At 33.7% G+C, this 22477-nt stretch overlaps 1 protein-coding gene across 3 annotated transcripts in view; it reads right to left on the reverse strand.

The window, feature by feature from the left end:
- Nucleotides 1–1141: 1141 nt before the first annotated feature.
- The window catches only part of ABCA5 (ATP binding cassette subfamily A member 5), a 65927-nt gene continuing 44591 nt past the window's right edge, over nt 1142–22477 (reverse strand). For all 3 annotated transcript variants that reach the window (XM_087441488.1, XM_087441487.1, XM_087441486.1), the window contains 19 exons: nt 21155–21282; nt 20590–20730; nt 17696–17809; nt 14676–14846; nt 13570–13683; nt 13047–13181; nt 11480–11554; nt 10871–10962; nt 8589–8715; nt 8166–8283; nt 7978–8069; nt 6762–6937; nt 6312–6387; nt 6088–6182; nt 4890–5009; nt 3596–3745; nt 3109–3188; nt 1964–2019; nt 1142–1448 (listed from right to left, as the gene is read on the reverse strand). In XM_087441488.1, the coding sequence (XP_087297614.1) occupies nt 1341–1448; nt 1964–2019; nt 3109–3188; nt 3596–3745; nt 4890–5009; nt 6088–6182; nt 6312–6387; nt 6762–6937; nt 7978–8069; nt 8166–8283; nt 8589–8715; nt 10871–10962; nt 11480–11554; nt 13047–13181; nt 13570–13683; nt 14676–14846; nt 17696–17809; nt 20590–20730; nt 21155–21282 (2168 nt within the window). In that variant the 3' untranslated portion in view covers nt 1142–1340. The remainder of the gene's footprint in view (nt 1449–1963; nt 2020–3108; nt 3189–3595; nt 3746–4889; nt 5010–6087; nt 6183–6311; nt 6388–6761; nt 6938–7977; nt 8070–8165; nt 8284–8588; nt 8716–10870; nt 10963–11479; nt 11555–13046; nt 13182–13569; nt 13684–14675; nt 14847–17695; nt 17810–20589; nt 20731–21154; nt 21283–22477) is intronic.

Here is a 22477-nt window from a genome sequence, read left to right on the forward strand (position 1 = left end):
ATTTAAAGTAACTCAGTACCAAATTCTTCTGTTGTTGCTGTTGTTTTTTAAGACTCCTTGTAATGCAATAATCACACTCCCAATATATTTGTTTTTGCAAAGTTAAAACTTTCATTCATCTGGTTGAAATATAATGTCAACTAGTATTATTTATACTATATTATACCTATAGTCCATATATGGGTTCTACAAGGAAGTATTTCTAAGATTGCATGAACCATAACCTCACTTCAACTCTGGATTTCACAGAGTGAAATTCTGGTTTCTTATTAAAGAGAATTATGTATAGTTTGCTTCTAATCCTTAATTTAAACCCCAAAAGTTCATTTACATCCCACCATGTTCCAAAGTGAATCTGAGGTGAGTTACTAAATGAATCTACACACTGATATACTTAAAACTCTATACAGGAGAGAGAGATTCAAATAACAAAGTTTACCGATAAAAATGATTACCCAACAAATTATTTTATTCTAGAATAAAATAAAATGTGTTTTTGGAAGAAAAATGACAAAAAAAATTTCTGTCTTCCATGGAGGGGTGGAGGAAAAGGTACGGCTAATTCTTCGAACTCTATAGACATCTGTCATTCTAGCCACAGACAGACTATTACATAATAAGATCCTAGACACAGTCTTCTCTTAATTATAATAATTAAAACACCTCTGAATGTTACTGTAAGCAAAAGAAATGTAACTTCAAATACCTAAGTTACCTATGTCTAAAATCACCTACTACAACAAGGTCTCATTTCATTTATGATTGATGAGTGCCACCTAGTGAGTGTCACTTCCCGCAAACCTCTATCTGCACTGAGATTGTCTCGTGTTGGTGCTTGAGCTTTTGGATGCCAACTTCCAAACAAAGTTTCTTTTAGAAATTAAAAAGGAGAAGAAACTTTCGCTTTATGTCTCTTTTCTATGTACTATTTACCTATTAGTTTTATCTTTAGATTGACACATTATATACTTACATAACAAGATGGTATGAACTTAAAAATGAAGGCAACTGTTCAAAATAAAATTATTCTATCACTATTTTTTAAATCATAAATTTAGAAGCACTGTTTTTGAAAGGTAAAAAAGTAAATATTTTCAGCTTCACATACAGACTATAGTTCAACATATTTCAGATACAAACATGCAGTTTCAATTAATTAGACATAAGTTTTATTTGAAGAAAAGCAAAACACAACCACAGCATTCAGTTAAGGAACTTAGGAAAATCCCAAGTGCTTTCATGGTTCTTCAGTTACCACTCAAATAACACACTGCTTAAAACAAAGTGAAAATAGAGTGAAAAAAAATTCAATACGCAGACTCAGCAATATAAATTCAAATTCAAAATACTACTCTGTCTTCCTGTGTTCTTTCCCACCAAAGTGTGCTGTTTAAAGTTCCACAACTATTATCTTCTTCCTCTTGTTCTTTAGTGAGTTCTACAAAAACCTAAATGAAAATAAATAAATGAATACAGTATTCTGTATCAAGAATTTTTAACTAAATCAGAAATGGTATAAAGTTATATCTAATTACATTGACAAGTCAAGTATCAAGAGATTTATTGCTATAAACATTACTTAAACAGAATAATCTCCATTAAGCACATACAAAGATGAACATTATTTTAGAGGATTAATAGATTACTTGTTTTCTGATTAATATATTTAAGTAGCACCGTCATAAAAAAATAATTTATAAATATTTATCCAGTGTAACTTCAGATATGCTAATATGAAATACCATCATCATGATCAGTTTTCTTTACTAAAATGAAAAAAATTCAGCTATTCAAAATAAGTGAAGAACCTAAAGTTGTTTAAAATTATACAAAGTTTAAGAATATCCTGTAACACCTTGTCTTTGGTTCCCAAACTCCCTCCCTCTACAATATAAACCTAAACAATTAAATATTAGACACTTTTTTCAATAAAAGAATTTTTAAAAATTTAACATTATAGTACCTGTTCCAATGTTGCTTGAGAAAAGCTATATTCTTCAATGGCGAAAGTATGTTTAGCTATTAAAATATGAAAACAATATTTTACTTAATTGGCAGTAACTAAGTAGCCAACAACTTGTTTTTTTTAAAAAAATCTCTATAATCAACTCATTTAAATTTGAAGCTGCCGAAACATATTTTCCTCTACCTTGCTTCCTTTCTCTCCCCCTCACCCCGCACAGTTCCTCTACAGCCCTAAGCACTATATATTTAATGTACTTGCCTTATTTCACCTTTTCCAAGCGTCTCCTCTTTACCCTCTTCTATCTCCTTCCTCATTATTCCTTTTTTTCATGATTTCTTTCGATCCCTGCTATCTCCTACTCCCCAATTCCAATACAGCCTGTTCTTGACTTCTTGAACTAGACTCTGGATATTGTTCACAGGTCTATATACTTTTTTATATTTATTTCAGATCCTTTTGCAATCTAATCTAATACACCTAATTTTCTGGTTTTCTATTCATTCCTTTAATTTAATTCTTCCTAAGTAGTTCAGGTGTTCTCTTGAATCACAAAGAAATCACCAAGTAATATAGGTTGTTTCATCATTTAAAGATGCCACAAAATAACCTGTATATGAATACTTGCCCCATCCAGGAGCTTACCTCTTTCTATGCCACCAGTATATCTTTATCCTACTACCATTTACTTTAAAAATGCCAGGACTCAATAAGCTTCTTTAAAGCTTTTAGGAATGCCCACCCTCCCGCACTATGAATTCTCTCCTCTCTCCTGCTGCCACTGGAGTCTTGCCACCAGCGCTATTTCTGTGCCTCAATACGAAGTAAGGATTCAAGAAACTCAATGCTCCCACTTCTGGACAGAATTAGTGAGGACTACTTACACTGAACTTCCTCACAGACACAATGTGAAAAACTGTGGTGATGTCTACTAAAGACAGGAAAAGGTTTATACTACAATATAGTTGATCTACCAAACCCCTACATATTAGTATTTACCTACATCTTAGATTAAACTAATGAAAGGTTATCTTCTTATTTACTATAGTTTCTATAATAAGCTGAGTCCCAACTTCCAGACTTTTTAAATAAAATTCTTTTATAATTTGAAAGCTACCTAGCAATGTTTTTCAAATATTACTTACCTTCTTCTAGCTTAGCAAAAGATTGTGAAAGGGACTGAACATCTTCCTTAGGAATTTTATAAGCCAAAATAGAAGAAAAACTGAAAAGAAAAATAAGATAAAATGTAGGAAAATTAAAAGATAACTACTACTATGTTCTAAAGCTAAAGTTCAAAATTTTTAAAGTTCAGAATTAAACTACAATAACTCATTTTGATACTTAATTAGATAAAAATTGTTTGAAATCTTAAAGTATTTCCATGTACAATAAAATAACTCTCATAACTACTAAATAAGAACTTTAAAAAGTTTAAATACTACCAAACACTGAAATATTATATCTAGATTATATCTAACACTAAGTTAGATATAAAATTCCAGCCATCTGACTACATTAGTCCAATATCAGTGATAATACAGACTTTTTTTTCCTAATCCTTAATACAATAACCAATTTTTATGACTATTACTAAACAAAGAAATATAACTAAATTTTTAAAATCTTTACCTTTCTTGGCGGCTTGCATTTGGGAAAATATACTGAATTTCTCTTTGAAGGCGGTCTACTTCTAGGTTTTCTATCCAGTCCTTTAATTTAATTTCCAAAAAGTAGCCTTTTCCAAATTTACTCTTCAGATGTTGGACTGTCCCAATACATCTGTAGTTAATTTTTAAAAAAAAATTCAGGTATAAAATGATTTGACAGTTTCAAAGAATGATATCTCACTTAAAGAATGATTTAAATAAAATGTTTATGGTGGAATACTTTTAAATTTACAGAGAGGTTGTAAATATAATAAGAGAGTCTCCATACACCCCTCACGCAGTTTCAGTTTCTCTAATTTTATGATCTTATATTACCATGGTATGCTTGTCAAAATTAAGAAACCAATATTGGTATATTACTATTAACTTTATTTGACTTTATTTGGATTTCACCAGTTTTGCACTCACGTCCTTTTCCTGTCCCAGGATCTATCCAGGATACCACATTGCACTTAGTTGTCATGTCTCCTTAGTCCCCACTGGTCTGTGACAGTTTCTTACTCTTTTCTTCTTTTCATGACTTTGACAGTTTTGAGAAGAACTGGTCAAGTGTTTTGGTAGAATGTCCCTCAATTTGGAGTAGTCTGACGTTTTTCTCACGATTAGACTGGGGTTACAGGTTTTTGGAGACCACAGAGCTAAAGTACCTTTCTTATCACATCATATCAGGCAGTACATGACATCCGCATGACATTGCCTGGTTAAGGTAGTATTTGTCAGGTTTCTCTACTGTAAAGCTACTCTCTCCCCCTTTCCGTGCATTAGAAGAGACAGGCCAAGTCCAGACTACTTGGGAGGTAGGGGATTAAGCTTCCCCCCTTGGAGGGGTTAGTATCTACATATATTATTTGAAATCTTTCTGCAAGGAAGATTTGCCTCTTCTCCCACATTTATTTATTTATTCAATCATTTATTTATATAAGTATGAACTTATGTATATTCATTTTATACTTTGGGCTATAATCTAATACAATGCCTAGCAATTTTTTAAAATAACAAATATCATGTCTGAAAATAACATTCCAAGTTGTTGAATAATTAAGCCAATTCCAAATGCAAAGCAGCTAGCCATTTTTTCAAAAAATAAACACATTTCCAAGTAATTCTGTAGAAAGCTAACTGATTCAAAAACTCAAACATGGAAACATTTTTTTACATTTAAATTATTATGTATTATTATAAGTTTTTGAAATGATGACATTAAAAATCCACCTCCCCACACCCATCCCCAAACGGCACGCTGTTCAGACTTCTACCTTAACTGCCCAGACACCATGATAGCCACTCGGTCACAGACAGCCTCTGCCTCCTCCATATAATGAGTGGTCAGAATAGCAGCTCGTTTTTTGTTTTTAAATGCAGTTCGAATTGCTCGCCTACAAAACATAAATAAAATAAAAAGAGAAGAAAGCATCTGAATGCTAATAAAAATACCTGGGCTTTTAAAAATCCAGCTATTTGGTTAATTAGGTTAATTATAATTTATCAAATATCAATTGCTATAGTTACTATATTCTGTCCAACTATGATTTTTCTATTCTAATTTATTTGCCTTTATTTTTGAAAGCTTGTCAAATAGTCAGAAATTCTGTGATGTCAAATGTTTCTATGCATTAAAAAATGAATTATAAAAATCAATGCCTTTTCACGTTACAATAAAAATAGCCATAGAATCACAGAGAAACCTTAACATGCATCTAAACCAAAGCTTACATTTTACAGACATGGAAATCTAGACTCAAAGAGTTGGTCAGCTATTTGGCACTGTGCATTCCTAGAAAGAGTTCCAACATAAATTCAAGACAGTATTATTATAAGAAAGAATTATATATATTATATATAATATATATTTAATATATATCTAATTATACATATATCATATAATTATATGTTAAATAACTAAGAAAAACCTTTTAAAAACTATTCAGGGGGCCGGCCCCGTGGTGTAGCGGTTAAGTGCTCGCGCTCCCCTGCTGGCGGCCCGGGTTTGGATCCCGGGTGCACACTGACACACCACTTGTCAGGCCATGCTGTGGCAGCGTCCCACATAAAGTGGAGGAAGATGGGCGGATGTGAGCTCAGGGCCAGTCTTCCTCAGCAAAAAGAGGAGGATTGGCATGGATGTTAGCTCAGGGCTGATCTTCCTCACACACACACACAAAAAAAAACTATTCAGTCAGCAGTACTCTTTATTTTAATAATTACCTATATACTCATTTTTGTTCTGGAATATATAAAATATTATTACTACTTCATGAAAAATATAAAGTTTAAAGGATTCTCTAGAAATCAAAATACTTAATTTTTAATTTCTATTTAATCATTTGTATAGGATTTTAAATCAGTATGTATATATAACTACTATAAAACCATTAGTTATAACAACATATTCTTTTATTCTGAAGTGTGATATAGTATAATGTGTCTCAAAAGTGTCTTTAATATCATACTCACCACATATGCTGTTTGGCTTTAGGATCCATACCTGTAGATGGTTCATCTAACAGAGTAATCTGAGGATTCCCCAGCATACTTAGAGCAAAACACAACTAGATGGAAAGAAAACAGGAGGAGGGGGAACTAATAAGGCTTCACTACAAGGAATTTTATCAATGGTTTAGTATCAGGCACTAAACTATCAAGAAAACATACACATATTTGTTTTTTAATAAAAGTACCTTTCGCTTAATTCCTACAGGTAGTTTCTTTATAGTTTTCTGAAGATGTTCCTTTAAATCAAGTGCATTTGTTATTCTGCAAAATAGATAATACAAAATGAATGTATTATCACTTATTGTTTGTGATCATTGACATTTTTCTTTTCTAGAACACCCAGTTGAAGCTTACTATAATTAGACCTCCAATTTACATCATTTTAAACAAATTAATAAAAAACGTTCACTTTGAATTAAAATGTTTCATGACACTTATTGGTATATACATTCTGTAATTAGAAATAGAAAAACTGCCTTTTTATCTTCATAGCTATCATAATTCAGTAAAGAATATATGAAAAAGTAATGAGCATTTTCCATGAAAATTATGACCCACGGAAATGCCTGTTACGAAATTTTTTAAATGTGGAATGTAAACCTTTCTCCAGGTAACAAAAAGGTTCTAAATTTTACCGATATATGACTTCTTTCATGTCATCTGCACTCATTCCTTTCACAGCTCCATAAATTTCAAAATGTTCCTGCAATGTAATATCTGGCCACAGTGGGTTTATCTGAGGACAGTATCCCATACACTTAATGGAATCATCATCTTCAGCTGGGTCTGAAGAATAATCTCCTAGAAATACCTACAGAAATACAAATCAATTTTAAATAGCCATTTTTGCTTAATTTACATTCTGAAGGAAGTGGCAAGTGAATGAATTCAAACTCCTTCCTTGAGCCAGAGAACTATCAGGTGAGATTTTTACTCCTTTTGATGAAGAAAGGACACAAGTAGCTAAATCAGAGTTCAGTGACATGGCCGGAAAGGGCGATTAGGAATGCAGGGTTGACTGGGAAGCCCAGCTCCAATTTAAACTAGGATGATCAGGCAGCCTCACTGGAGGTGGTATTGAGCCAGGCAGGTAAGTAAATTTAGTCATTTGGATTTCTAAGGGGTAAGGAATAGCCAACAGGCAAAAACCCAAGGAAAAGAGTGTCCCTGGCATTTTCCAGGAGAACAGTGAGCCAGTGTGGTTGGTGTGATGTAAGCAAGGGGGAGAGGAGCAAGAGATAGGATCAGAGCAGTTTTGTAAAGTTTCCACAAAGTGGTGAGTGATATGCTTATAATCAGAGACCAAGTGATGGCAGGGTCAAGACTAGCTCCCATATATCCTGAAGTTAATAGGACTGTCTTCCATTAAGTTGGTGGACAAATCACCTGTAATTGTAATAATTTTAAAAGCAGAAATACAGTCTTGTGTCACTTAATGACAGGGATACATTCTGAGAAATGCATCATTAGGCGCTTTTGTTGTTTTATGAACATCATAGAGTGTACTTACACAAACCTAGATGGTATAGCCTACTACACACCTAGGCTACCTGGTCTTAATCGTATGGGACCACCATAGTGTATGTGGTCCACCATTCACCGAAAAGTCATTATGCGGCACATGACTGTACTGTATATGCTTGTGTCTGCACGTGTACATGAAAATTTCACTATGTACATTATTTTCACAGATAACCAAAAAAGATAATAATTTGATCAAGCTATACCAAAAAATTAATACTAAAAACATGTAAAATTTAAGCATCAAAATCCTAATTTGTCATTAATAAATTTATTTTAATTAAAAATGTAAATCATAGTCAACATACCCCACACCCTTACATATCATACCTGGCCTGAAGTTGGTTCAATATTACCAACCAGAATATTAATAATTGTGCTTTTGCCTGCACCGTTTGGACCCAACAGTCCCAAGATCTCTCCTAAAGGAATTGAAAGAAAAATCATCATACGTAAATCAAACTAAAAATGGAAATTACTCTTCTAGAAAAGTTATTTAATAAAAAGTAAATACCAGCCTTTTTTCACACAGAAAGAGACATATTTAGTTGCCACTTTCTTTACTTTTCTTGACAGAAGAAAATCTTTCCTGTCATCGTATTCTTTATGCAAATTGCTGACCATGATGGCTGGTTTCTAATAAGGGAAATAGGATTTAAAAAGAGAGTTATAAATCAGATACCCATCATGACAGGCTGCACACAACTCATGTCCATATCCTAAGAACTATATTTGCTAATAAAGGGTATTATATAAATAAATATCCATTTATGACTAAAATAATGGCTTATTCAAAAGTAAGTGGACAAAACTATTATTTCAAAGAAAGATTTTTGTTCAAATAGATCCATATGGAAAGAAAAATATTTTTCAGATTAATTCCTAAGTATGTGGAACTAATCATTGCACATTTAATATGACAGCGATAAAGACTAAATTACCTCCTCACAACACTGGCAGCTCATCAGCTCTTTGACCTTCAGTCTTTCAGCTTTGACATCTTCATCTTCATCCTCATTGTCTGGTGGTTCTGGAAACTTCCTATTTTTGGACTTTGTTGGATGGGTCCTAAATATATAAAGATAGTAGATCTGAAAATTAAAATTGTAAGAAATTCAAGCACTACACAGAGAAAAGACTAAAATAATATACCAATATGAGATCTATGGTTATCTCTGAAAGGTGGAATTACAGAGCTATTTTTCATTCAGTGATACCATTTGGATGACAGTATCTAAATTCATTCATTCATTCAACAATATTATTTTTGATCAGTATGTGTCAGGTACTATTTCACACAAAGATAAAAAGATTAAAAAAAAGTACCCCTCCCTCAAATAATTTACAGTCTGGGCATAAATGAGATTGCCCAGGAGAGCAGATGTAGAGGGCTGAATTAAGAATCCACAGAAACACCATAAAGGTAGGTAGAGGAAAAAGTTCTTCTAAAGGAAATTTTGAAGTAACAGTAAGAGAGGTAAAGAGGCAAACAGGAGTTGACATTATAGAAAACAAACAAACAAGAGAAAAGTATAAGAAGGGAGAAGTCAGTCATATTAAAAGCTGCAGATTAGTTAAATAAATTGAGCCTACTTGAAAGACAAAGCAGTCATTAATTAGCTTACTGAAAACAGTATCAACAGAAGGGTAAGGGCAGAAACCAGATTGCAGGGAGCTAAGGAATAAATGAGAGGTGAGGAACTGAAGGTGGAAGTTTTTGGCCATGAAAGAAAAGAGAGATATGGGATAAGAGCCAGAGAGGGATTCAGGTTTAAATGAGATTTATGAGTTCTGACGTCTATTACTTTGTTTTATAAGGGAGAAAGGTGACCTCCTCCTGAAAGAAAAATACCCTATTAAGATCCACAAGGGGAAAACATAGGAAGAGAAAAGAAAATTGACGGAGCAACATCCTTAAGAAGACAGAACAAATGAAGACTTAGATAACAGGAGGGGTACTTCTTCCTCTGGGACTAAGAAAAGGCAAAAATGATGGAAGAGATGGATAAGTGTGAAAAAATTTATAAAACTATAAAGTGCTTCTGTTTATTCTTAGACGGCAAGATCATCTACTGAGAAGTAGGAAACGAGGTGAGGCCAAGTGAAATTTGGGAATCTGAAGAATACAAAAAAGGTTTGGGATAACTATCAAAAGGAAGAGATAGGAAGGTGCTGACTAGGAAAATGTGATAGAGTTAGCAAACAGTGTCAAAGTTGAGTTTATATAGGATAAATACGCAGTATTTTCAGACTGCACTTTTATGTTATTTCTCTCCAGCTAAGATTCACCAAAAATTATGATTTTTAGCGTTCAGGTCAAAGAGATATAGAAGTTAAGGGTGCTGACAGAGGGTGAAAGTGATGAATCATGTGAGCAAGGCTGGACAGAGAAAAAGGTAAAAACAAGGATTAGCTAATACATTTGTGAGAACAGAAAAAACTCAAGGGTATGAAACCATAGGAGAAAAGTCCAATAGGACTAATAAAATAAGAAAGCTGGAAAAATGAAGTTACTGGTAGAGTTGGACACTGAAGTTTAAGATTTTACAGATGAAGTGAAAAGCAGAGACGGCATGGATCTGACGCAAAGAGATAGGTGAAATGGAAAAGAGACAAGTAACTGGTGTGGAGAAAATCAGAAACTGAGGGGGCAGGGTGTTAGAAAGGTTATCTAGGTGGATGCTGAAGTCTCCCCTAAGACAACAGGAATGAGGGAAAAGAGGAAGGAGAACCAGACACTAAGCCTTCCACGGATGTGGGAAGTATCCAGTAGTTAATATATACGCTTACAGCAGCATTATTCATAATAGCCAGAAAGTGGAAACAACTCAAATGTCCATCAACTGATGAACAGATAAAGTGTGGTATATCCATACAATGGAATATTACTCTGCCAAAAAAAAAAAAAAAAGGAATTAAGTACTGCTACATGCTACAACATGGATGAACCTTTAAAACATTATGGTAAGTAAAAGAAGCCAGACAAAAAAAGACTACATATTGTATAATTCCGTTTATCTAAATGTTCAAAATTGGCAAGTCTATAGAGACAGAAAGTAGATTAGTGCTTGTATAGGACTGGGGGGTTGGGGAAGTGACCACTAACGGGTACAAGGTTTCCTTTGGAAGTAAAGGAAGTGATCTAAAACTAGATTATGCTGATGGCTACACAACTCTGTAAACATACTAAAAAACATTAAAATTTAGAAAAAAATTAACTGACCTGAAAAAGGGATCCTCTCTTATTGATCGGCCTCCATATTTTTTCTCATAGTACTGTAAGAGGAAAATCCACAGTACACACTGCAGGTAAGGCTAAAAGAAGAACACATAACAGCTCACGACCAAATCTTTTTTTTTCTCCTTATACCAACAGAATGAAGACCAGATACATCAGATTCCTTACCATCACCAAAAAAATTAATCACAATTTTTTTTTGCATGTCATATGAGTTAAGAATAAATTTTAATAGGTAGATTTCTAGTAAAATAATCTCTCACATATTTTTCTACCTCTGTAAAGTCCACTGGTTGTCAACTTCATAAAATATAATCAAAGAAAAAAAAGCTCTGTTTTTGCTTCTGAGGAAGCCAGAATTATAATTAAATAGAATAACATGAAAAAGCCAAGTATATTAAAATGGACATATTCAGTAAATGAAAGTTATTACCACCCAAATGCACATTAGCTAGCATTAACTAACGCACTTGACTTTTTATGCACTTTTGTTTTTATGCAACAGGATAAAAATTAAAAAGAGAGTTAAAATCATACAACCAAACTATTCTTAAGGTAACATGCTAACACACAAACATTTCTGTTATTTCTTACCGATATAACAGCCACCAAAAGCCTATCCCATGGATTATAGGTGTCCTCATGTTTTCTACCATTCTTCCAAGAAATCTAAGACAAAAATTTTTGAATTGTATACGCTGCCAAGACATTGTGATATAATATTTTGGTCTTTGATCTGGGTTCCTGGCACACAGCTTCTAACTCCCTTGCCCTTGAAGCTTCCTGAGTGATAGAGGTGACAGGAGCATCTCTGGTTATTTAAAACAAGCCCCTAATTTAAAGCAAAGCTGAGTTAATGCTAATGAAGTTACTCATGGAGGATGGCGGCTGGTTGTCAGAGGAACCAACAAAGTGATGAGATGGTTGGAACTTTCAGTCCCATCCACTGACCACCGAGAAGGGGAGAGGGGTTTGGAGATTGATTAACTCATCACGTCTAAGTACCAGAACCTTCATAAAAACCCTAAACACAGGGTTGGGAGAGCATCCATGTGCTGGGAGGGTGGCACACTCCGAACTCCATGGGGACAGAAGCACCTGCACTTGAGACCCTTTTGGACCTTGCCCTACGCACCTCCTAATCTGACCCGTTCATTTGTATACCTGTTATAATAAACCGGTAATAGTAAATAGTGTTCCCTGAGTTGTATAAGCCATTACAGCAAATTACTGAACCTGAGAAGGGGTCACAGGAACCCTGGATTTGTATCTAAATTAGACAGAAGTGTGGGTAACTGGGGGACCCACTACTTGTAATAGGCATCTGAAATGGGAAGCAGTCGTGTGGGACTGAGCCCTTAACCTGAGGGGTCTACACTAACTCTAGGTAGCTAGTGTTAGAATTGCTTTATGTGAGGGAAAAACCCACACATTTGGTGTCAGAAGTGTTGTGATTAGTTTTCTTTCAGCTGCAATGAGTAGAAATATTTGGATTAAAATGAAAAAAATGCATTTGGTTAGCAAACGTATTCTTGATACATAAATTAGCTATTAATATTAATAGCTATAATTTTTAGTTAGATTACAATCTTCCCCATCCCAAAATATTTCTATCTGGGGAGGTATAAATTCAACATATTAAACTGAAGGAAAGAAAAAAGAAGGGAGGTTAGTGAGTAGACTTAATTAGCAATCATCCTAAGTCAATAATTCATCACTTAATTATTTTTCAAATCATATGGAAATGTTTTTCAATTATCCAGGCATAATAAAACTAATCTTTGTTTTATTTTTTTCTTGGAAAGAAATCTCTTACACTTTATTTTCTCTCATCCCTTTATACTACAATACATTATTTAATCCTTGAAAAACTCCCCCAAAACAAATACTGACTCAAGTCAGACCATATTTGTAATTCATGTACATCATTTTGGGCACCAAAGAACATGTACTGGACATGGTCCCTCTCCTTTGGGACTTTAAGTTTTAAAGACATGCTTGAAAAGATTCCACAGTAATTTTAAATGGCTGCATTCATAATATTTAAATCAAGTAGCAGCAGCTAACATGATGTTTTTTACTATTTTCAGTACAAGAACTAATATCTCAAAGATAAGCAGTATTTATGCTTTTTAAATATTAAAATACCTAACAGACCTACCTTTATGAAACAAATCAGACAACCTAGAAGTGGATAGATTGGAATGACAATGCAAAAGGTATAATGAAGAATAGCTGTAACTGTGTATCCCATAAAGAATGTTATTTCGGTGATTGCAATGCAAGCCAATGCTGTCTAGAGAAAAAAACGAGAAAACAAGTGAAAAACTGTTAGAAATTTCATACAAACTTACTTGTAAGTTTGTGCCTCAGCATTAACTATGTTTTCAGTCCTCTAGTAAAACATGGAACCAGAGACGATACTTAGCCAGGAAGCGTCAGTATGCTGGTACCAGTTGTTTGTAGCTGGCAGTTCTTAAATGCTTTCAATATCATCCCTTCATGGACTGGATGATGCAGAAGACAAATATACACACAAAAAGACGCTGCCAGCTATCTATTATCTGAGTTCCATACTTAGAAAAGACACAGTAACATTTTTGAGTATAATCCCAAAAGAGTTCATGACTTTCAAATAAGCTGTTATGAAAAGCTGGGGTAAAATAACATAAAATGTAACTTACCACAGAATAGATAAATGACCAAAATTCTTTGGTATTCAAAATTTTTTTAAAAGTGAAAGAAGTAATATAGGTAAACAGAATAACTGATGGAACATAACCAATGAGGCAAAAAACCTGTAAAACAGAAATGTGCACTTTTATGTAAAAACATGAATAGCTAGCAATACATATGATATAAAATGCTAGTCATATTAAAATATTAAGGAATAATTGTTTTTCAAATTTTATTGCTCAACAAATCACTCCAAAAACTGAAATTGTGATTACTTAAGGAGTCACCATGCACATTTCTCCTAAATCAGTAAAACTCATGCCTTTAACTTATTGTTAACATAATCCTGAACAAGTCACTTAAAATGAACACTATTTGTAGTTCTTTTTTATGCCAAATAAAATGGTATCTCATCATTTTATTATAAAAAAAAGTATAACAGCTGGTTACAACTTTATCTTTCTCAATCAACTATTAGCTACCATTTTAATATACAACATTTAATGCACTGTGTAAATTTTTAAGAAAAACATTTATTAATTTATAAGGCAGAAATTAATATGTAAGGTCAGTATGATCTCTGGCAAAACTGGTAAGTTTCCTTTCAGCAACCCCACCCTCACCTAGCTTTGTCTTGCCTTTTTCCTAATACACATCATTCATATGAAAAGGTTGAGTACCAGTCATTTACATGTGAACATGAATGCAAATCATACTCTCCCTTAGTATTTTAAACCATATTTTAAATTATGGAATAAAAGAGTTTCTTCCTTGGGAAGTTATTTTCAGGCATAGAAACGAGGAAGATATTTTAAGGATTGTTTAAGCATTCCTGATTACATACAAGTAGACAGTCTACATGAACAACCCCGTTGGTTTCAAAGAATTATTTTATAATCGTAGTAAGTTATTGTTTTAAAAATTGCTTATAGTAATATAAATTGCAGTCATTACTGGTATCATATACAATAATTAAACAGATGCTGCTTCTATTTTCTGTAAAAAAATTAATATCCAAATTACTCAACCAACCAATTGCCACATTATAAAGTCTTAGTTTTTTAAAATAACATTTTACTTAAAAATAGCATGAGTACAACTGATGTTAACTTACCACAGAAAGGAACTTTACAGCATAAAAATATAATCCATAATGAAATGCAAATAAACTTCCTAGCATCAAAATAAGAACAAGAAAAAATAAGGGGATATCAACAATAGCTTGTCCAATCCAATATGCCGATGGCAAAAGACCTGAAAGTTTAAGTTGAGTATAAGCTTTGATCTAAAAGAAAAAAGGGAAAAAACTGATTATAATTTTAAACATTTGCAAACAAAAAACTCTAGCAAATTATTGTAGAACTCTTAATTTTACATCAACAAAACAATAAGGGTCACATTACAGATCTACAAGTAATAAAAGCCCTCTTTAGAGCTAAGTATAAATTCAATTTAGCCTTTAATTTGGCTCATTATTTCTAAGATATAACAAAATAACAATTTCAACAAAATTTTTCAGAATCAGAATACAGCAGAGCAGCTAAGAAACACAAAACTAAAATAAAGCAAAAGGCGTTCACAGAAGTAAAGGCTGTGCAAGCAGTAAGGAGCCAAAACATTGCTGCTTTTGAAAATCTGTGGAAATAGATGGAAAAATATGTTTTAAACAGGAAAAGGACTCTCACTTTTAAAAATTAACCTTTCATGAAAACGCTAACAAACTGCCAAGTAACCTCTGCATTTACATAGGGCTTTCAGGTTAAGCATGACACCTGGTACTGATAATGCATTTAAAAGCCACCTATAGACTCCTGTGTAGTACATACATCTACGTTATTATTACTACCACAATAGCATTTTCATATGTACTAACAGTAAACTTAAATGACCATAGTTTTCCTAACTCTCTCATGGTCTCATTATTTAATTTGAAATTTTAAAAGTCTTTTATAAATCCAAATATCTAATAATTTTATTCACTTGATTTTTTTCATCTATAAAAACATCTACTCCTGGGGCTGGCCTAGTGGCATAGTGGTTAAGTTCACTCCGCTTCCGCGTCCCAGGGTTTGCAGGTTTGGATCCCGGGTGCGGACCTATGTACCGCTCATCAAGCCATGTGGCGGCGTCCCACATATAAAATAGAGGAAGATGGTTAACAGCTAAGAGATGTTAGCTCAGAGCTAATTTTCCTCAGCAAAAAGAGGAAGAATGGCAACGGATGTTAGCTCAGAGCCAATAGTCCTCACCAAAAATAAAATAAATAAATAAAAATCTACTCCTAGTTATTAAAAGTACTATATGAAAGAGCTAACCCTAGAGCGAGGTAAAGGAAGCATGGAATATAAAGATTAGTTAAGAAGAGAAACGATTAAAAAAAAGGACAACTTTCATGTTCAATGAATTATAAGAACAAAAACATAAATTTCAATGTAAGTATAAAAACATAAACCAAGTGAAATACAATTATTTTGGATAATCCTTGCTTTCGTCATTCATTCATTGTTGGTGGGAATGTGAAACAGTGTATCCACTCTAGAAAACAGTTTGACAATTTCTTATAAAACTAAACATGCAATCACTATATGACACAGCAATTGTACTCTTGGGCATTTATCCCAGAGAGATGAAAACTTATGTTCACACAAAAACCTGTACACAAATGTTCAAAGCAGCTTAATTCATAATAGTCAAAAATGAAATAATCCAGATCCACACCATGATATATTACCCAGCAATAAAAAAAACAAATGGACTATTGATATATTCAAATTGGATGAATCTCCAGGGAATTATGCTGAGTGAAAATAGCCAATCCTAAAAGAAGATATGCTATGATTCCATTTATACATTCTTGAAATATCAAAATTATAGAAATGAAGAACAGATTAGTGGTTGCCAGAGGTCAGGGAGGTGGTGGGGTGGGTATGTGGGCTTGAAAAGGGCAATAGCAGGGATCTCCGTGGTGATGGAACTGTTCCACATCCTCACTGTATCAATGTCAATATCCTGGGTGTGATACTGTACTATCGTTTTGCAAGATGTTTTTGGGGTAGTGGGAAAGGGTACATAGGATCTTGCTGTATTATTTCTTGCAATCTAATATGAACCCACAGTTATCTCTAAATGAAAATTTTAATTAAAAAACACAGGTTGAAACAAAAAAGAGAAAAATGCAATTGTCTAGTAAGTTTTATATTTGAGTTGCGGGAGTTATGAATTATTCTTTATTTTCTTTATACTTTCCTGTATTTTCTAGGTTAGTACAATGAATATATATTTATAAGAGAAAAATTGAATATATTTTAAAACTGTCTCCTGAGATTCATGCATTGCTTTTACACTAAAGAAAATTACTAAAAGATGTAACTGTCTGCTGTGAAGCTTAACCTTATTCTTCACCACACTGTGTAAATTAATTTAGACATATTTCCTTCCATTGAACTAAGAACAGACATGGAAAGAATGAAAATTTTGATTAGAGGAGTAAGAAAGAGATAATCTCAGAAGAGTGGAAGAGTGGAAGGCTTTGAACAGCCAAAAGACTGTACAAGATCACCAACTCACTGGGGACCTCAAAAGAGAAAGGAGCAGAAAAGAAGATGAAAGAACACCAAGAACCTCTGGACACACAGTAATGTCTCCTAGGCCCTGATGATCACAATCATTTCCTACCTATTTTTTTTCATTTAACAAAAATTAAATGCCTTATACATTCAACACATTCTATTAAAGGTTAAAGGGGAGAGGCAGTTTAGTGTACCAATTAAGAACATAAGGATCATAGTCAGTTCTTAGATCCACTACTTAAGTTGAGTCAACCTGGGCACACTATATGAACGTTCACATCCTCCATTTTGTGACCTATAAATAAAGCAGGTAATATAAAACTTACTTCACAATGTTGAAAGATTAAAGAATGTAACTTTTAAAGTACATGGCAGGGACTCAAGTATAAATGATAGTTATTACTATTATTAATAAATGTATTTATACTCCATTTACTTACTCCTGAAGTAATAATTATACAGAAGTCTTGCACTCATGCGAAACAGGTTATTTTTTGTGTGTGAGATATGTGTGAGATATCTTATTAGCAAAGTATACCTGTAAATTTTTTAACTGAGTCATTACCTTATGATTCTCTGCATTTTCCATGGCAAAGTAAGGTGGCATTGCAGTAACAATGATTCCAAGTAAAGCTGCTTGAAAATACAGCTCAATTTTAAAAACGATGTCTGTAATTTCCTGAAAGACAACCACAGAATAAGAAACGGAACTGAGAATCACTTTATATCATCTTACTACTTTCTAAAAGGCTATCAAAACCTCTGAAGAAAAACATTAGGATATCTATCCTAGGCACAGTCTATAGGAAAGAACAGGTGGCAGAGTTAACAGGCAGTGAGCTACAGTACCAACTCTGCTACTTATTAAATAGCTATATGATCCCGGGAAGATCAGTGTACTTCCATTTTCTTATCTACCACACCGAATAATATGGCATATAAATTAAGCTTCACCATTTAATTAAAAATAACAAGGTGCATGATAAGCAGTTAACATGTTCACCAGTGGTCTTATGCAATGCACATGGCCATCTCAGGATAATCTCTGACGCCTTCATTGGTTGCCTGGACTATGCACCAGCTGGGATCTTGGGGTCCTCCTTTTCCCCACTGGGAAAAGCTGTACCCAAGCTCAGCTTCCCACGGAACTAGAAGCTTCTTCGCTCCAGCAGGGGGGACTATAACTCGCACAGGCCCCAACAGTCCTAGTTGCCCTAAGGACCAGGAACAGAGAGCAAACGTTTCCAGACTACCCAGTTAACAGCTGGTGCCCCAAGTGCAAACTACCCAGAACCAAGGGTACTGTATTACCCCCCACTTTCAGCAAGGCCCTCTTCTTACCCTTGTTCTGTAAGAAGATATACCCATGGGACAGGAAAGTATTCTGCACTAGAACAGAACCCACACGATGTCTAGCAGACACCCCGGCCCTGGCACACTCCTCCACAGGATGATGTGGAAACACAGTGCATCTTGTTGACCCCAGCCTTCTGAGTTTTTAGCAATAAGGCCAATTCCTTAATTCATGCCATATGACACTGAGGAATTTGTCCCAAACTCTGGTACATTATAGTGGAAGACCCAGATAGAACCAACAAATATGTAAGCTAAGTAATACAAAAAGTGGAGATTAATGAGACTACAGTTGGAGCCAATCATGCAGAACCTGATAAAGGAAGAAAAAAAAATGTAGAACATTAATAAAACTATATCCATGAATAGTGATTTTTAAAAAGTCTCATTTCTTTCCCCTGGTTTTAAAAAATGGTATGGTTATATGTCAGTGTTTGACAGAAAGTTGAAGATCTTTTGTAATAGTTATAGATACATACAAATGTAGTCACATCATAAAAACACGTATAGGAATCATAATTTTGAATTGTGGTTGTTACTTCACGGAGTAGAAAAGGAACAAGATTGGGGAGGATATACTAGAGGTTTCAACTGTATCTTTAAAGTTTTATTAAATAAAAAAAAGTATGACAGAAGTTAACATTTGAAACATTTAGGTAGTAGATACATGGTTGTTTATTTTCTGTAGGCTTGAAATATTTCACAAAAAAATCACAAAAGACGATCTATAACTTCAATGATTTCAACATCACCTATGCACTGGTAATTCACAAATATTTATTTCCTATCCAGAAATCTCTCCAGATTCATACAACCAAATGCCTAACATGTCCATCAAGCAAATGTCACAAGGATAACCAACAACTCAGTAGGCTCAAAACGGAATCAGTATCTTCATTCCACGAAAACAAAACAAAAATCTCTCTTCTGCCTATATTCTCAAAATTGGTGAATGGTACTATTATGCACCACATCACCCAAAACTGTAAGCAATATGACTCCTTTCTTCTCCTCACCTCATGAATGCAACAGTGATGAAGTATGTCACTATGTCACATATTTTTAACATCTTTTTCCCTCTAACACTATTGTTACTGACATTGCATTAATTCAGACACTCATCATCTCCTCTCATCTAAACTATTTAGTAAAAGAATCTCTGATCCGATTTCTTTAACTTTCTTTCCTATCCTCCACCTCAATTCACCCCACAGAAATCCCTCTCCACCTTGATGCCAGTGAGTTTTTTAAAATGTAAATTTGATGTTAATTTATCCCCATGTCTAAGTATAACTATAATAAGACGAGTACTAAATTAATCTTCGATGTGATTTCCATTTAAAGATGGCAAAAGATCACAGCAAACTAAAAAAGTTTTGGGTGTAGATTACATAGCCATAGAGACAGAAAGTAGATTAGTGGTTGGCTGGGGGTGAGGGGAATTAGGGAGTGATTAACTAATAGGTACAAGGGTTTCTTGGCAGAGTGGTGAAATATAGAAATGATTGTGGTGATGGTTGTAAAACTCTATGAACATAAAAACCATTGAATTATTCACTTCAAATGGGTAAATCAGATAGTGTATGAGGTACATCTCAATAAAGCTGTTAAAAAACAGTATAGCAACAGAAAATAGAAAATGCTATTACAGAAAGATATTTGTCCATTTATTTTTCAATATATGAAAAACAAAACATAAAGATTAAGAGAAAAATGTTGAATATTTTTCTGGAGACTTAATTTTCATATTTATAATCCAACAGTCCTATCTAGAGGAAAAATGACTGCCTGGGTGACTTCTCAAGCTTCTTTCAATACTCAAAGTATCTAGATTTTAGACGAACAATATTCATTTTTAACCTAACTTTTTTTCTATGATTAATATAAAAAATACTTATGCTTTACAAAAGTATCAGTACTAAGACAGAACCTCCTTGACCCTGAAGCAAACTAAGACTCCTGAACCCAGATGTAAACCATCCCCAATTTAAGTTTTAAGACTAGGAAGTGTCACAAGATGAACACTTACAGATTTCGTTTGTTATTATCACTTGGCTTTTAACAGTTATTATATTTATACACACACATTTTTTTAAGTTTGCTTACTTGAAAGAATGGGGTATTCCACACCTGGATGCTTTCATCAGTCACATTTGAATGATAAAGATAGTAATTACTAATGATATTCATCAATACAGGTAAAGAATAAACCATAGTACTGTTGAAAACAGCTGTAAAAACATAGTCCTACAATTTAAAAAAATAGAGACTTATTACATACTATATATAAATATAGATAGATATACTGTTGTTATGTATCAAGCTTTTCTCACTAACTAATTAACTATACTAAAAGCCGGTTCAACAAATCACAAAAATAATATTCAATAAAAACAGATGAATAAAGACAACCTAGTTTGGAATCTACAGATATTTTGATATTTTAAACAAAAACATAACATAAAAATAAAATTAAATTCTTTGTAGCTTTATATATTAGTCACTTATAAAGGCATAAAATATATTATACATAAACACAGCTAGTTATTTCCAAGAGTAAATTCTAATTTCCAACTAATGAGATCAAATCAGCAAATGATTAATTTTACAGGAAATATCTTAATCTTTTATAACTTTCAAATGGGAATTCATTCACATACATTACTCTTACCTTTTCTGAATACATCACGTTTAAAGCTGCACTATGAGGAGCAGCAGACACATAGTCACTGTCATTAAACATCGTCACCATAATGTTCTGGTTTGTGAAAAAGCTAATAAGATCACTGATATCTGAGTCTGGTATTAGAAAATAAGCAAATAATAAAGAATCAGTTTAAATGAGAAATAGATACAGGCTTTTAATAATATCGGACAGTGCTCTTTTTAAAAAAATATTCTATCTTCATTTGATAAGACATGATTAAGAACACCGGCTCTGGAGCCCGTCAGCCTGGATTCAAATCCATGTCAACACATACACAGGTCGTGGAGCAGAACCTGGCACACAGTAATGATGCCAAGTTTAGCTGCTGCTGCTGCTGCTACTATGACTCACATTGGAAGTTTATCTATAATACTCACATGAAATTTGGTTAAACAGTGAGAATAAAAATCTACCTGGCTATTTTGTGTAACAAGACAACCTGGTGGGCTCAGAAAGGTAGAAGCAGGGTGTGCAGTTAGGTAACATCACTTCTTAGAGGATTTCTGTGTGCTTTGAAAAGACAAATTTTATAAATGTCAATTGCGTTAACTGCCTTAAAATACTAAAGCACATAATCAGGTCTCTATCTACATTCTTTAAATTGCCTGGAGCCAAGGGAAAGATTTGGAATCCTCTCTGAGGTTTAAATCTATATCAACGTGTCTGATGAAAGGAAACAGATCCCCTCCACCATCACAAAAGCCAGGATGCAAGGAAGGACAAATGTGACTTGTAGAGAAATCAAAACCAAACAAAGGAAAACACTATCAATAACTGAGGAGCATGGCAGGATGCATCAGACTCAGCACCAAACTTGAGTGTCAGAGAGAATGGCGCCTTTGGTGGTACTACATTCACTCCTAAGCTAGCGTCTTAACTCATCTCTCATCTCCAGCTTGTCAGAGTGGCTCTGCACTTGAGAAGACACCTATGTTATTACTGAAGGACTGTATCACCTGTGATACAAAAAGCTTTGCAGGGAGGGTAAGATACCACCCAACATATATACACAGAGGCCACTGATTCCTAAAGGACATGTGGCTTCATTTAGGACTAACAACAAGGGCTAGGAAAATATGGGATACATATATGAGCAACTCTAGAAATACTAAAAAATAACAGAAGGAATAAAATTTTGAAAATACTCAGATTTCTGCAGATCAGTGAGAATGCATTCAAAGCAGAAAGGTTTTAGATACATGTACAAATCCCCACACACAAAAAAAAATGTCCATGCAGTACTCTATATTTTAGCAAGATGAAATGTCAGTTAAAATCAAAAACAAG

The sequence above is a fragment of the Ceratotherium simum genome, chromosome 16, assembly GCF_057802395.1.
Source record: "Ceratotherium simum simum isolate JZ-2026a chromosome 16, ASM5780239v1, whole genome shotgun sequence".
In the NCBI taxonomy this organism is placed as follows: Eukaryota; Metazoa; Chordata; class Mammalia; order Perissodactyla; family Rhinocerotidae; genus Ceratotherium; species Ceratotherium simum.